The 18,191-nt window shown below is 39.9% G+C and overlaps 1 protein-coding gene across 1 annotated transcript; it reads right to left on the reverse strand.

Moving 5' to 3' along the window:
• Positions 1 to 4,328: 4,328 nt before the first annotated feature.
• LOC108433999 (vomeronasal type-2 receptor 1-like) lies at positions 4,329 to 16,547 on the reverse strand. Its single transcript, XM_017708915.1, has 8 exons — positions 16,366 to 16,547; positions 10,940 to 11,071; positions 8,696 to 8,878; positions 8,225 to 8,525; positions 7,308 to 8,084; positions 6,517 to 6,741; positions 5,359 to 5,482; positions 4,329 to 5,242 (listed from the first exon to the last, which is right to left on the reverse strand). Exons 1-8 carry the CDS (start codon positions 16,545 to 16,547, stop codon positions 4,329 to 4,331), a joined length of 2,838 nt encoding a protein of 945 aa, XP_017564404.1.
• Between the last annotated feature and the right edge of the window lie 1,644 nt (positions 16,548 to 18,191).

Raw genomic sequence — 18,191 nt, forward strand, 5'->3', positions numbered from 1 at the left:
CTGAGCAAGTGGCAGTGCTGTGTAAAGAGAGGGCATCATGCCAGCCAATGCCATGAGCCTGAGCCAGCAGGAAATGGCAGTGGAGTTTTTAAAGGAAAATAGGGCAGTCCCTTCGAGAGAACAACCCTTGGCATTGACATCTCTGCTTGGAAGATCAGCTCTTGCCGCAGGCTTTGGATTGAGTGAAACATATGTCGATGAGAGAAGCGAGCTGTCTATGGGAGACTCATATGCTCATCAGTGTCCCTACTGCGACGAGGCATGCTACTGCACGACCAAGCACAGAACACCTGATGGCTGGGAGGTGACGACTGTCCAACTCAATCTGTAACCAAGTTGACATGATGGGTAGAAAATGACTCCAGGTTATCGTGGGGTGTCTGAACAAGTGCACAAGCTCTGGCTCACACCCATACAAGATGCTTGCATACTCAATATAGATTTCATGCCAGTGGCTAGAGCCATGCTCGATCTCAGAAAAAGAAATGCAGCAGCCAGAAACAGAGCCAAGGTGGAGTGTTGGGCAGTGTCAACAGTGTTTTTTGTGTGGGAAACTGCTTGAATTAGAGGGTCTATATGCACAGGGGCATGAAAGGTAGCTGTAGTGTGGCAGTGGCCCATGCAGCGATTGTGAGTTGTGAATTTTTCTAGACTAGGCTTTGTTCTACTGCCATTTTGTTTGAGAGTGTGCTGACATAGCCACACTGTTACATAGGCTCATAGAAAAGGGTGCTGCCTTCCAATGGGGTGAGAAAGTTAAGGATATTTGCTGCCCTCTGTGCTTAGCTATGTGAAGCATTGTTGCTGGGATTTCCGAGGGTGGGCTATGAGTTCATCATATATACAAATGAAGGCAATAAGGGCATCAGCACTGCCCTCCCACAGGTACAGGAGTGAGAGAGTCATCACATAGTACAGGCAGCACATGAGGAAGCCAAACCTCAACTACAATGTGGCAAGAAGAGTTCTTTTGGCTGTTGTGTTGCAGCTGTGCCACATCTGCCCTTAACAATGTGGCATTCACTTTGTCCAGCACAGTGATCAAACCTCTCTGACCTGATTCTTAGAGTTCAAAGAGTTGCAAGAGTACCCCTTCACTATTTTACATTGTGCTGGGCACCTATACATTAACACCTATGCCTTGTTCTGTCGTGCTTGCATAGTTGAGGAGTGCTGATACTGTGCATACCTCATGGCCTCATAGGGAAAATGTAAACAGTTGAGAGGAGTGTTGTTGCTGGCCTTGGTGCTAAGACCCCTGATGGCGTCCACTGTGCCCAGGAGAAGGACATGGACATATCTTTGGCAAGCAGGTAGCTCCTGGAAGGCAGAGATCAGCTTAGACATATGTGACACTGCATAGGCCCAAGTGCCAGCTGGATGCCTGATGAGATCCTGTACAATGCTGTGCAGTCTAAGGATGATGGTGCTGATCACAATGCATCGAGCAATTGGTGTAGTGTGCTTCGGCGTTGGAAAGATGCTGATGCAGTTATGGCAGAGGTTCTTCTCCATGGGGTGTGTGACGGAGCTGCCCTCCGCCACAATGTACATATGTTTGAACTTTCTAGGTAATGGGGACATTTCATACTCAGAGACACAAACTATTTTTAAATAGCATTTATTGATTGAGTGGTTATGCAGGAGAACAAGAGCAAACCTGCAGAGAGAGAGAAAAGAAACAAAACTTAATGGTGAATGTGAATGTTTTATTATTTGTAAATTTAGATTGATTTAGTGATGTAATGAAACATATATTATAAACTAACATTATTGAAACACTTGGGGAAGGCAACAAGTACTTACCTGTGAATAGACTCCAGAGGAAGGTAGCCGTGTTTTCAGTCAGGGAGGAAAACAGGACCCTTTGTTTGCTGCGTTTTTATAGTGAACTTTCACCCCCCCCCTCCCCCCCGGCGCGCAAAAACCGGAAGTGACGTCATAGCACTTCCTGTTTAGCTCTATAAAAGCCCTAGATGGACCAGAATGAGCCAGTCTTGTGAGAGAGGTAATGGAATGTGGTTGAAGCCTAAAACCCTCTCAAGTTGTGATTGAATAACTGACTATTCATATTAAGCTGTATATATTTGTAAATATTTTTCTTTTTGGCATTGGATAAATTGCATTTTTGTTTTTTTGTTTGGTTTTTTCACTGGGATTTAATAAACACCGATTTTTGCACCCCAAACTGGAACGTACCCACGTGTCTTTTCCGTCGGACCATCACAGGGTGTCACATGGATGTGGGGCTGTATGTGCATTGCTTTGTCCTGTTCATAGCAAAGGGAGAACCACCACAGCAACTGCTGTCCTTGTATGCCTGATGGCCATGAATTGTTCATGTTACATGAATGGCCTGAGGCGTATGAGGTCTGGGACCAGGGTGTGACCACAATGGTGGAGCAGCTAGTTGAAGAGGTCTTCTGACAGTCCAGAGTACTAGAGGAAGGCAATTGTCTGTGCAACTCGTTCTGCAGGTCCAGAGAAACCGGCTTGCCCCTTACCAGACCTGTGAAGAAAGACTATATTCAGACTGTGTGGAATACCATGATGGCTGACCCTTGAGGCAGAAACTGTGTTGTGGTGTTGCAAGCTCCTTTTTGGGGGGACCTTGTTGGGTGGCATGTAGGGTTGCACCTCTGCATGTCACCCCCTCTGGATCTTACTGGATCTGCCCTTTCCTGGTCTTCCTCATATCTCAGAGACAGATATCAACATGTAGCTATTCAGAATAATAAATCTTCTGTGGTGTCTAAAGGTGTTCCACAGGGCTCAGTTTTAGGTCAATTACTCTTCACTATTTACATGCTGCCACTTGGGCAAATAATACACCTTCATGGTTTAAGTTTTCATTGTTATGCAGACGACACTCAGATCTATGTTAGTGTTAGCCCTGTTCAGACTACATCACCACCTGCTCTATCTGACAGTATCCATGACATAAACTCATGGATGAGTTTTAACTTTTTGAAACTGAATACTAGCAAAACTGAGTTGCTTTTAATTGGCTCAAAGTCATTGATATCTAGCTCATCTCTCCTTGGCATCAATATTGTTGGGATTCTAGCAACACCTTTTCCCCACCTCTGCAACCTCAGAGTTATTGTTGACCCTACACACTCTTTTGACATCAACATCAATTCCATCTTTGCAATATTTCTCGCCTCTGACCATTTCTCAGTCAATCCGATGTAGAAACACTTGTGCATGCATTAGTGACATCACAGCTACTGCAATGTTCTCTTTTCTGGCCTCCCTGTCAAAACCCTCACTAAGTTACAGTATGTTCAAATTGCCGCTGCTAGGACTGTCAACTTTTCAAGAAAGAATGACATTAACCCTGTTCTTCAGAGTCTTCACAGGTTGCACATTACATTCCGTTTTCAGTACAAAGTTCTCCTTATAACATATAAAGCTTTGCACAGTCTGGCTCTTCAATACTTAGCAGAGCTTCTTCATCCATGTGTCTCATCCTGTTCTTTGAGAGTGCAAAATTTAGGCTTCCTTCACATTCCTAGTTTTAAATTGGTTTCTATGGATGGTTGATCATTTAATGTAGTCACTCCCAAGTTATGGAATACTCTCCCACAGTCTATTTGGGATGCAAGCTCTGTGTCTTCATTTAAATCTATGTTAAACACATACTCGTTTTCACTGTGTTATCGTTTTTCCGTTTATACTTGAATGTTTGAGTGTGAATGGTTGAGTGTGAAACTTGAGTGTTCTCGTTTAATATATTAATGTTCTTTGATTGTAAAGCATCCTTGAGCATGGAAAAGGTACTATATAAATAAAAGTGATGATGAGGATGAAAAGCAAAAAAGAAATTGATTTTTTGTGTATATTCAGTTTTTCTCCTACTATATCCAAGGAATGTATAGCCGCATCTTTTGTTGCTGTTGTTATCTCAAAATTATTGGGCAGTTCAACACATTTGAGAACAATGCAAAATGTCAATTCCATTGCATCTGCTAACAGAAACTTCAAAGAACAACATCACGCTGGGGCCAAGAGAGGGCCAACCTATACAGCAAATTTTGATTCGATAGAAGCCTTCCACTACATGCACATATAAAAAAGAGTCTGGAAAAAAGTGATTTTATTATGGTGATGTATTAGTGATATATTATTTAAAATTCATGAAGAGATTTTATGAACAATTCAGTTTAATTTGACATATATATATATATATATATATATATATATATATATATATTATCAGTATTATCATATCATATTTACATACTGAAACATAAAATATACTTCAGAAGATATATATGTTTGTATCAACACATTTTAATTAAGCTCCAAAACCATAGTGCTATTTTTCAAAGAGATTTGGAGGGTCCTTTACCCATAAGGTGTTTCTTGGTATTCTGCTCTGGCCTAAACATGATTATGAAACACTTGGGAGCAAAAATGCAAATAACCAATCCAAAGCTTGAGGCCAGAATAGCAAATATCTCTACAGCTACAGTGAACTTTCCAGGAGAGCTGACATAAGCTGGGATAAAGGTAACCCAGACTGCACAGAATATGAGCATGCTGAATGTGATGAACTTGCCTTCATTAAAATTATTAGGCAGGTTACGTGCTAGAAAAGCAAAAATGAAACACAAAAGAGCCAGAAATCCTATATAACCCAGCACAGCCCAGAAACCTATAGCTGAACCTAATTCACATTCCAGGATTATCCTTTCCTTATAGTAATTTAGATTTTTGGAGGGAAAAGGAGGTGAAATTGTCAACCAAAGAACACAAATTAGGACCTCTATGAGAGTGACGGCAAGAACACTGAGTCTCTGCTGTGGAGGCCGAAACCATTTCATGACATTATTGCCTGGAATTGTAGCTCTGAAGGCCATTAACACCACTATTGTTTTCCCAAGAACACAGGAGATGCAGAGGACGAAGGTGATCCCAAACGCTGTGTGGCGCAGCATACAGGACCACTCAGAGGGCTGACCAATGAAAGTAAGTGAGCAGAGGAAACACAGAGTCAGTGAGAAGAGCAGCAGGAAGCTCAGCTCTGAGTTGTTGGCTCGGACGATAGGGGTGGTTCTGTGTTTGTAGAAAAGAGCAGCCACACATACAGCTATGAAGGCCCCAGTGATGGAGAACACTGTCAGGATGATGCTCAGAGTGTCGTCCCAGGAGAGAAATTCCACAGGCTTGGGGAGGCAGTTGTTACGGTGGGTATTGGGCCAGAACTCAGAAGGGCAGCGCACACAGTTCAAAGAGTCTGAGAGATTAGAAAAGCATATTCAGGACTATATTTCAGAAAGAACCACAAGAGAATGAAAAAAATAAACTATGGCTGCTCCCACCAAATTGCCCACTGTATTATTGATACAAAACCTGTCTTGTTACTGATCTCTCCTTCTGCACATGGTATACAGTCAAAGCAGCAGACTGGCTTTCCTTTCTGCACAGCCTTCCTGGTTCCTGGAGGACAGCTCTCACTGCACACAGATCTTGGCACCTGAAAGACATTAGACAAATGCAAATCTATTATTAAACAACAAAAACAACAACAACAAGTCTGAAGGTCACAATCCTGCGCTCAGATGATTACAAATGGGTTTTGTACTTTATCCCAGGATAAAATTGATTATTTGAATTGGGACTGAGTTGGGAAAAAAAAAAAAAAAAAAAAAAAAAAAACATAAAATGAATTCAAGTTACAAACTCAGTTATAATAAAGTACACATATTGGGTGTTTCCTTTTTTAGTGCAAAGCACATTATTTGGACTTGAAAAAAAACATATATGAGAGACACTCAAACGAATTTTATGTTTGATGATATTAGTATACCGGAAGCAGTTAAAGTGGTTATTTTTCAAAACTACCATAAGGTCTTCATTATCGTTATGCTCAAGTTTAGGTTTGGATGTATTTTATTTAAGTTTGGATGTATTTTTAAGTATTTGTCATGATATCTTTTAGTATGTTGCAGCTTGTTTTACTTCCATAAAGCTAAACAATTTGAGATTGTGGCACATCTTTAAACCAGCAACGAAAGCCTGTGTGATATGGTTTGTTCTGAAGTCTGTTTTTTTTTTTTTTTTTTCAATAAGTAGCCTTCCAGAGTTGTTTGAAGCAGTGTTCCTGTAATGCTGTCACTGCCCAAGTCTTTACACCAAAGCACAGAATGAATTTAATTTATTATTAGTAATAGTATATATTTTTTAATTCTTGGGTTAGTGGAAGCTAATTTAAGGCAGTCATTGCCACAAACTTTTTCAGTAATTACTCTGGTAATTACTGTGTCACTGAGCATTAACAGAAAATATGTTTTACTTTTTTCCATTCCTTTGGTAAATACTGTATATACAGACCTAGCCCTAAACCTTCATTGCCTACAAACTACTAGTTTTTTTTTTTTTTTACGAAATTTATGAACGAAACCTGAAAAGCAAGTAAATTAAAAACGTAACTTATTGCCGCAATTATTTGAATTCTGCAAACAGGATTTACAGTTATAGTGAAGTCCTACTGGAACTCTCGTACTGTACCTCGGTCTGTCCCTCCATCCAGGTAATAGCTCTGTTCATCGTGAACTCCTGGCCACTTGGTTTGGATGAATCATACTGGCCCACAGTCACGAAATCTATAACACCATCTTTCGTGACCTGCCAGTTTATGAGCTCATAAACGGCCACCGGATCACCACTGGAATCAAACGAGACCTGAAAACCATTCTTTGTAGTGAAGTTCACACGTTTGAGCTGGTGGAGTATCTGCAGTGGCACATGATTTGAAAAATAAGTCTCCTTTTTACATTTTAATTATAGTTATTTAATTCATGTTGTGAATGATAAGTTAAGTATGGCAGCAGCGGCGTCACAACATTGATGCTTGTATTTCCATTTAAATTAAAAATTAAATACATCTCCGTCATTGTATTTATTTTTTTTTCCCTCCTTTGTTGAAATGGTTGGAAATGCGAAAAGAAATCTTATAATACATCCTGTAGCATGTTATTCATCAGTGATGACACAGATATTTGAAATGTTAATGAAAGAACAGGAATGTCTTTTTAAATGCCTTATTTTAGGGATATCTGGGATGAAGGAAGAGTAGGTTTGACACGTATTTGGGGAATGAACTGTATTTATATATATATATATATATATATATATATATATATATATATATATATATATATATAATGGTTTGACATTGCTATATGAGAATATTCCCATTGGCATTCTTGAAATAGATATATTAATAAATACAAAAAAACAAGCTTATGCAAGTCATAATTCAAGGTAGGATGCTGTTTTTAAACGACGTGGTTTTGTACCTGCCATGGTGTGAATTTAGCGCTCTTGTCGCACTGCGTGTCATTACAGATAACACCGTGGATGGCATGCGCTATGGCATACGTAGCTTTGTACGCCATGTTAGTTGCGCGCAGCTGCGACGTGTCTGTATACGGGTTCTGCAGCGCGCGGATATCCTCACTGCCATCACATTCCCGCGCGCCCCCTGAGGAGCCTTTTAGACTACAGCTGAACGAGCTCTCCCAAAACTCCGTTAGCAGAGGAGATTTCAGTGCTTGTGCTGGAGAGAGATCCAGAAGAAACTCACGAAGACCTGGAATCGCTGAAAGAGGAATGGCAAATCCTATCGCCCCAGCGCACATGTTAAAGCGCAGAAACTCTGGATGGGTGATCCACGCATCACTGCCAATCCACTGAATGTGAGGCGGCGGCTGTCTCTCCAGTTCCTCTAAAAGAAACTTCATGTCGCCTGAGTGAAGAAACGCTACTATTACCCGGGCTGTTGATCTCCGGATGACGTTCGCCACTCTCTCCAGTTTACTGCGCGGATCTGTTCTGTAGTAGGACTCGGAGTACTCCACACAGATTCCCTCCTCCTGCGCAGCCTTTAGAAACGATGCCATTCCATAATTTCCATAGTCTGAATCGCTGCGCACTGCCCCAATCCATGTCCAGCCGAAATACTTGACTATTTTTGCTAATACGGCCGCTTGGTGGTGGTCACTTGGTATGGTCCTGAAGAAGGCAGGAAACTGACGCTTATCGCTCAGACATGCGCAGGTTGCGTAGTGACTCACCTGTTAATTAGAATAGAAAAGGGTATAGGGTTAGTTGAAAGTACTGATGCGATTGAAGGGCTCATTTACTGGTCATGGTGTGGCTCTTCTCGTATTCCTTAATAAACATAACAGCAAAAAAATTTTTTTAATCGTTGCACCTGTGGAATTCCAAAAAGACCCAGCATTCCGGTTATGCTAATTGAGGAGCTGGAAACTGAATCTCCTACGAGAGCAGGAACAGCGGCAGCTGCAGATTTTGAACAGGAATCAGTATCATTGTAAAATGGTTCCATGCCGTTTGCAAACTGAAATGCAACTTTAACAGACATCGGCACTGCAGCGCACGAGTCGTATATCTGGTATCCCAACGTGATTCCCGGCAGGAGATCTGTTCTGTTGTTGATCTCGTGGATGGCGAACTCCATGGTACGGGCGTAGCGCAGCTCCCTGAAATTCATACTGTTTAGAAACAGAAAATGCCAAAAACATTTTTACAAAATGCAATAATACATTAGTACCATTTCACAATAATGTTACTAATTCATAAAACATCACGTGACTTAAAAACGTGCCAATTTGATTATTATTTCTCTGTAATACTCTCTGCAACTCCACACTCACAGACAGACCTCCCAGAGCACTGTGGCTGCAGTGGCTGCCCGGTGTAGTTGTTTAGCTCTGTTATCGTGTAGATATGGACAGAAAAAACTCCCCCGATCACAAAATCTCCATGCATAGAAAAAGCAGGATTCTGAGGCTCAGTCCACAGTCTGCAGCTGACCGGTTCAGCTGTGCAGTGTACTGGACTGAGTCTAGTTATCCACAGTACTGAGACACACGTCATCAGACTTGAACTAAGCTGCATGGCATAATCAGCAGTTCAACAGCCCTCTGAAGGCCGGGGTGGTTGCCTTTAAATAGTCATTTTGTTATGATGCCCCTGGGGGGTGTGAGCTTGGAGTCAGGAGGCGTGGTTAAGTCTTGGATAGTAATGGCAATGATATACAACACTTTTGTGTTGTATTGAATTGTAGTGTGTTGTATTATGCAACATAATCCATAAATTATGATCAGAAGTTTGACAAAACAAGGGCATGTGTCAGTCATCCAAGATTTAAACACTGAACTTTAGATAGATAGATAGATAGATAGATAGATAGATAGATAGACAGACAGACAGGTAGATAGATAGATAGATAGATAGATAGATAGATAGATAGATAGATAGATAGATAGATAGACAGACAGACAGACAGGTAGATAGATAGATAGATAGATAGATAGATAGATAGATAGATAGATAGATAGATAGATAGATAGATAGATAGATAGATAGATAGATAGATAGATAGATAAATGTATTGATCCCCAAATGAAAACAACAATCTTACTGCACTAATTCACATAAGTTCACATAAATCACTCAACACACAAAACCTAAACCTAAATATGAGGTGAGTTAAAACACATAACTTACACAACACAGACAATAGGCAACAGACACATACTAACTACTGTACTATTAGGTTAAATACATTAAATTAAAATGGAATTCAAGATATAACACCTTATATTTTTAGACAAAATATAACTGCAAAGTTAAATGTGGAATGTGCATTGTACACGGCAACTCAGAAGATAAGTCTCTTATCTCTTCACAGGTGCCACTGCTTCTTGTGACCACCAATTCTTATGATCAAAAAATTTTACACACTTTTTCACTCTCGGACTAGTATATGTACCAGATTAAGGCTAGGTTGAAATTCCATAATAATGCCAAAGAATGAGCTTTTGAATAAGCATATATGGATATGATGGGGCTACCTCAATTTGGAAAGTCTCTAATAGAAGATAAATAGCTTTTCATTTCGTTAGCAAACTATCTGCTTAAAATAAGTTGATTCTTAACAGTAATTATGTCATTATAAGTACCCAGTTTAGGCTCAGAACCAGAGAGTGCTATGTTTTATGTTGAGGTGTTTTAATATGGTAAGATTTCAACATAACATGACCCAGCACACAACATTAAATCTATAGAGAAATGTTTTACTCAATTCAGTGGAAGAATTTGACAGACCTGCACATATCTCTGACTTCAACCCCATCAAACACCTTAGCAAATTGGAACATCAAGCTAGGCCTAATTGCTCAACATGTGCTTAACCTCACTAACACTATTAAAGCAAATTCCCAAAGCTTCCAAAATTTAGTGGAAAGTCTTCCCAGCTGACCAGAAGGTTGCGAGAGCAGAAAGGGTGGAGGAGGGAAGGTCAGGATGATGTTTGGTTTTGCTGTTTTCTGTCAGCGGACTTTATGTGGCTGGAGGTGGCCTTTTTTACTGTTCCAGGCCTTTTTTTTTCTTTGGTCAATAAAAGAGCACTTTCCTTGCAAAAATAGCATTATCTTGTTTTTCCTCTGTACCAATTCAGGCTGCACACTGCCCCAATCCATGCTCAGACGATTGACTATTTTTGCTAGTGTTATGACTTAATAGTTGTCACTAGGTATGGTCCTGATATTGACGCTTATCGCTCAGGCATGCGCAGGTTGAGTAGCGACTCAACTGTAATTCAGAACAGAAAAGTGGATAAAAGCGTAATTTGAGACCCCTAATATGTAGTTATTGCATAGTTACTGAACACATGTTCAGTTCTTACTAACCACTAACAATAATAAACTAGAATTCTAATATTGGTGCAACATACAATCACCTGTGAAATTCCAAACAGATCCAGCATTCTAGTCACACTAATTAAAGAGGTGGAAACTGAATCTCCCATGAGAGCAGGAACAGTGGTACCTGCAGATTTTGGACAGGATACATTATCATTGAAAATTGTTCCATGCCGTTTGCAAGTGCAACTTTGACAGACATCGGCACTTCAGCGCATGAGTCACATATCTGATATCCTAATGTAATTCCCGGCAGGAGATCTGTCCTGTTCTTGATCTCATGGATGGTGAACTCAATGGCACGGACGAAGCGCAGCTCCCTGAAACTCATACTGTTCAGAAACATAATATAGGCATTTTAACAATAGACTAATACAGGACAACATTTTTACATAACAATGTTCAGACAATTTCTAATGTAATGTAATAAGTATCACATGTCTGCAATGAAATTTAACAAGTGCTCTCTGCAACTGTTTACTCCCCACTCACAGACAGACCTTCCAGAGCACTGTGGTTAGAGTGGCTGTCTGGTGTAGTTGTTCTGTTGTGAACTTGAGTAGAAATGAATCGAAAAAAATTGCTCCGATTATAAAGTCTCCATTCATGGAAAGACCAGGCATTTTAGGGTTAATCTACCACCTGCTGCTGACTGGGTCAGTTTTACAAGCTGGTGGATAGAAACCAGTTATCCATAACATTATTGCAAACATCATTACACTTAATTCAAGCTCCATGGCATACTTTGTAGTTCTACAGCCCTTTGTAGGCCTGGTTGACTGATTATAACCACCTTCTTTTAACACCACGTGCATGTGAGCTCAGACTCAGGAAGCATGGTTATGTCATGAATAGTGTTCGCAACTATTTACATAATTTTTGTATTTGTGTTTCTCTGGTGTAATGAAAGGTGTTATTATAATCTATAAAGAAGCTGACCTGAAGTAGTTCCATGCCCAATCATCTCTAGGAGACATCCATTCAAACCTGTTTGCGTTGTATCTCAGTTATTCATATTTTATGTGGAATTTTAGAACATTTCTGTTGGTGACATTCAGCGCTACTGTAACCACAATATTTCTCACTAGAAATGCCCATTTTTGGCCAAGGTAAATAGCAATCAAAATCTATTAAATGCTTTTTGAGATCAATATTAAATCTTGTAGCTCCAGAAAAAAGATGCAGAAAATATCAGGCCTCAAATTCCAAAAGAAACTGAGGAAGATATTGATAAACGGATCCATAGAGCACACAGGAAAATGCTCTTCCAGCGCTGCTCCAACACGGACTGGACTGCAGCTGTATCTGGACTGACTTCATCCCGAGTTTAAACATGAATGAGACACGTGTGTTTTAAACTTCGTTGCTTTGTCATGGGAAGCTTCAGTTCAAAAAAGCCACACATACACCACTAGATGGTGCTGTTTCTCAGATTTAACTGAGGGTTATCTTGAACCTGTTAAAGACATGGTTTTGCTGAGGCTGAAATTAAGACTATTGTGATTGGAGAGCATTTATTTTAGTCAATATTTTAATATTTAAGGCCCATATACCTTTCACTATAATGTCTTGTGGACTTGTGGCGTATCTTATTTAAACGTATTGCTTAATTAAGCATGGACTCAGGTACAATTTTAAAGTAAATAAATTAAACGTGTTATAATCTTTAAGCAAAATGTAAAGTAAAAACAAAATGCAATGATGGGCAAATCATTTATAACCTATATTTAGTACAGAATAGTATAAAGACAACATATCACATGTTGAATTATTATTATTTTTTTAAATATTTGCCCTTTGAATTTAAGGTCAATAATTTGTTCCAAAAAAGCTGAGACAGGGCCAACAAACACTAGTTTGTTGTGCAATGCTAAAAAACATCTAGTGGTTGACTGTCAAAAAAAAAAAAAACATTCCAGAGAATATGAGGAGGAGTTCGACACTCTGTGAAAGACAGCACAATAAAATAGTGCAACAATTGAAGAATAAAATGTCTCAACATAAAACAGCAAATAATGTTTGTTATGGTACATAATAACATCTAAAGATTCAAAGAATCTGAAGAAATCTCTGCATGCAAGGAACAGGGCCAAAAGCCAGTATTTTCTGACCATGATATACAGGCCCTCATCACTGCTTTAAAAGCAGACATGATGCTGTAGTAGAATTCACTGCATGGGCTCAGAAAAACCTCTGAAAAACATAATCTATGAAAACAGTTTGTCGCTGGACAGATGCAAATTAAAACTAAAACACAAAGAAGAAACCATATATTAACAGAATCCAGAAATCTTGCCACCTTCTCTGGGCCTGAGCTCATTTAAAATGGATTGTGGGGAAGTGGAAAATTGTCCAGTTGTCTGAAAAATCAAAATTTGAAATTCTTTTTGGAAATTATGGACACTATATGTCCTCTGGGCTAAAAAACACTTAACTTGTTATCAATGAACAGTTCAAAACCAGTATTCATGAAGGTATAGGGGTACATTAGTGCACATGGCATGGGTGACATGCACATGTGTGAAGGTGCTATATATATATATGTTTTAGCAACATATGCTGCCACCCAGAAACTTTTTTTAGGGAAAGTCCTTGATTATTTCAACAAGACAAAGCCAAATTCAGATTCTACATGTATTACAAAATAGCATTGCTCTGTATTAAAAGAGTCCATGTGGTAGACTGAACTAGACTGAATGCTCTCCAGACATGTCACCACTGAAAACATTTGGCGCATTATGAAATGAAAAATATTACAAAGGAGATCCTGAATTGTTGAGCAGCTGATATTCTACATTAAACAAGAATGGGAAAACATTTAATAATAAAACTACAGCAATTGGTATACTCAGTTTCCAAACGCTTACATAATGGCCTTAAAAAGAGGTGATGAAACACAGTGGTAAACATGTCCCCATCCTCACTTTTTTGGAATGTGTTTTTGGTATCAAATTTAAAATAGCCATATATTTAAAAAAAAGAAAAGAAATCCCAGTTTTAACATTTGATATCTTGTCTTTGTAGTACTTTCCTTTAAAAATATGGTTGATATGAATTACAGACACACACACACGTACATACAGTACTGTGCAAAAGTTTTAGGCATCTAAGCAAATTATTAAACAATTTACCTCTGCAGTCAGTTTATCACAATAAACATTAGAATAAAGTCCTATTTATAATTCAAATAAACAGAAAAAACAATAAAAAGTAACACGAATTTCTTGGGTTCATATTTTCCCTTACACCTTCACAGCCGCCACAGAAACTTAATACCATCAATTACATCATGAGCACAATTTAATGAAGCACTTAAATGAAGCACTTAATGATTGGTCAAACAAGGAGTTGCTTTTTAACTACATATAATACTGGACTTCCTCGCGGAGAGGGTTGAAAATGGTTAAACAAATACACTCACATCCATAAAATCACTATTATATATATATATATATATATATATATATATATATATATATATATATATATATATATATATATATATATATATATGGACAGATGCATATATGTATATATGCATCTGGGCTCCACCATCCCCCCGCAACCCTGACGGAGAAGCGGCTTAGAAAATGGATGGAAATGGATATATATATATATATATATATATATATATATATATATATATATATATATATATATATATATATATATATATGTATGAACACTTTTCTCAGCAAATAAACACATACTACACAAATAAATCGATTTTGAAAATGTGTCATGGGTGCCTAAGACCTTCGCACAGTACTGTATAAATGAAAATTAATAAAATTCTGACTTGAATGCAACATATCCTGTTCAGGAAGTGCTTTGTTTCAGTTCTGCTGATTATAACGCAATTTGAAAGTACATCCGGCTTAGTGGAAGTTTAGCTGTGGATCAGATTTCTGTGTGTTTTCCTATGGAATTTTGATCTCTGCATGCCGGGTGAATGGCGGCTCTTGTGACGGCAGGAAACAGCTACTTCACTGCCGCTTCATCGCCACTTTTATCGACCACCGCTCCTGCACCGCGACTTCACTGTCCCTTTTATTAGTGACCACCACTAAACCATCACTTTAACACAATAATACTTGTGAACACCACTTCACCGCCACTGCTACTTCACTGTCACTTCCATCAGCAACCGCCACTTCACCGCCACTTTTACTGGGGAACGCCACTGCACTGACCACTACTATCACTGATCGCCACTGCACCGTCACTTCACCACCGCTTTTTTAACGGTCGCCACTGCATCATCGTTTCACCAGCAAGTTTATTAGCAACTGCCATTTCATCGTCCCTTCATCACCACCTCACCGTCCATTTTATCAGTAATTGCCACTAAACCGTCACTTTACCGCAATAATAATTGTGAACACCACTTCACCACCACTCTACAGCAAGTCACTCTTATCAGCGACCCCCACTTCACCATCATTTTTATTAGCGACCACCACTTCGCTGTCATTTTACCATCAATTTTGTGAGCAGCCTTCACTTCACTAGCACTTTATAGCTACTTTTATTAGCAACTGTCGCTTCACTGTCGCTTCACTGGAACTTTACCACCAGTTTTGTCTGCAACCGTAACTTCACCATCACTTCACCCTCACATTTATCAGTGACTGGCACTTCACCGTCATTTTACTGCCACTTTTGTCAGCAACCGCCACTGTACCGTAACTTCAGCATCCCTTTTATCCGTGACCACCACCTCATTGTCACTTCAGGCAAGTTTTATTAGATACCACTACTACACCATCACTTTTATTAGGGGCCACCACTCCATCGTGACTTTTACCATGTCACTTTATGCAGCTTTTATCGTCGTGCTTCCTAATAATAAAACACTGTAAGTCGGAACTGTAGTTTAAACGTTTTACTGCAAGCTTCACTCATCATCTTACAGGCAGCCTCCATGCTCTAAACTCTGCCTAGAATCCCCGCTCATGTGCCCTTAAAGGCACAGCAACACTACATCTCCCCTTTCTAGAGACCAAGGGTGGAGTACCTTTGTCTCGGCAGACCTTAGGGGATTATTCTGGCCCTGTATTCACAAGGTAAGATCATAGATTGAAGTGAGTAGGTACCACAGATCCTGATGCTTCAGCATCAGTCACCCACACTTCCTCTCCTGGTAACAGCTTGCTGAGGTCCCTTGCTCGATGACACATATTGAAATGCTTTGTATCCCGTATCCTCCTCTCATTCTCCTTCCTAGCAATTGTCTTAGCATCAGGAAGTGCAATGTTTAGCAGAGCTGAAAGCATTGGTACCGTAGTACGAAGCCTTATCCCCATGAGTAACTGCGCTGGAGTGTAGCCATTTTGCAATGGTGTGACCCTACAGGCAAGCAGAGCCAGATAAGGGTCTACAGCTTTCTTGAGAAGAGACTTCACAGTTTATACAGTGTGCTTAGCCTCACCATTACTTTGGGGAAACCTAGGGCTGTGGTAATGTGGCAGAACCCATAGGATTCAACAAAGGAAGCAATGGCTAGCCCAGAGAACTGAGGCCCATTGTTGATCACCAGGGTCTCTCGAACTCCATGACATGCAAATATAGATTTTAGATGCACAATCACGTTGTTGCACCTGGAAGGAGTTAAATGGGCACATACCTGGAGTAGTAAATCTCCACATACCTGGAGTAGTAATCCACTACCAGCAGGTAGGGTTTGCTTCCCAGCATAAACAAGTCCGGCCCTAACTTTTGCCGTGGTTGGTCAAGAAACTGAGACAGCATGAGTGGCTCTTTCGGGTTCTGACGCTCTTTGATGCATGTACTGCAGTTGAGCAGCATTTTGTTTAACTACTGGCTCAGGCCTGGCCACCATACTGATTGATGTGCCCACTCTCTGCATTTCACCAACCTTTGCTGACCTTCATGTAGTTTGACCAGAATCTCATTTCTCATTGATGAAGTGATAACAAGCCTTGTTGCTTTCAGTAGAAGGCCATCTCGTACTGTGAGAAATGCATGTTCTGGCCAGTATTGTTTCAAAGCTGGTTCACCACGATGATATTCAGGTTATCCATCAGTGCACAATGTCATAACTCTAGAGCACACACTGTCACTCGAGCTGCTCTCTTAAGTGGTCCAAATAGGTAAAACTCACTGGAAGATTGTGCATAACAGAGTCTACATATATATTTATATCTTCCTCCTTTTCTTCTTGACACACACTTCCCCTCACTGGAGCATGTGACAGTGTATCAGCTGTTCACAGACTTTTCAGAATTTTTATTCTGAACCTCTGGATATGAGGAGGAAGGGCATCTAATTCTTGTACTCCCAGAAGGCTCAACAGAGTTTTATGGTCTATTAACAGTTGAAAGTGTTTGCCAATGACAAAATTCTGGAATTTTTCAAATATCCAGGTTAGACTCAAAGCCTGTTTTTCCACTTGCGCATACCTTTGCTCTATCTGGGTAAGCAACCGTGACACATGGCCACAGGTTTCCACTCCTCTTTCCACCTCTGGAAAAGAACCGCTCTCAACCCATAAGAAGGCATGTCTGCAAACACCTTGCAATCCTTGTTGAGATCATACATGGCCAACCCAGGTGGAGATGACAGCTCCTCCTTCAGAGTTTGTAAAGCGTTGGCCTGTTCGGTGCCCCAGACCCAGCTGTTCTTCTTGGACAGAAGATCACAAAGTGCGTTGTCTTTTTCGGCCAACTGAGGAACGAATTTTCCCAGCTGATTAGATAGGTCACACATTTTCATACAGAATTTGCTGAGGTCTTGACAGTAACCCATTCTTTTACTAATATTTGTAGAAGCAGTCTGAATGACTAGGTGCTTGGTTTTATACACATGTGGCCATGGAATTGATTGGAACACCTGAATTCAATGATTTGGATGGGTGAGTGAATACTTTTGGCAATATAATGTATGCCCAATGACTGCCCATTCATTGTCACTTCACTGCCACTTTTAGAAGTGACTGAAACTTAACAGTCACTTTACTATCACTTTTATCAGTTACTGCCAATACACCATTACTTCACCACCACTTTTATTAGTGACCGCCACTTCACTGTCATTTTATGGCCACTTTTCTTTGCAACAGCACTATCACTTCACCATCGCTTTTCACAGTGACTGCCACTTCACTGTCACGTTATGCAGCTTTTATTAGTGACAGCTTCACTGTCACTTCACCGCCACTTTGCCATCACATTTTTTAAACAACCGCCACTGCACCATCACTTCACCCTCACAATAATCTGTGACTGCCACTTCTCCATCACTTTATGCAACCTTTATTAGCAACTGCCACTGCACCATCACTTTCATTAGTGACTACCACTTCACCCTCGCTTTTATAAGCAAGCAACATTTTGCTGTTATTTTACACAACTTTTATCAGCGACTGCTACTTCACTCTCACTTCACCAATAATTTACCATCACTTTTATTAGCAAACGCCACTTCACCATC

Source organism: Pygocentrus nattereri, chromosome 7 (assembly GCF_015220715.1).
Source record: "Pygocentrus nattereri isolate fPygNat1 chromosome 7, fPygNat1.pri, whole genome shotgun sequence".
Classification (NCBI taxonomy): Eukaryota; Metazoa; Chordata; class Actinopteri; order Characiformes; family Serrasalmidae; genus Pygocentrus; species Pygocentrus nattereri.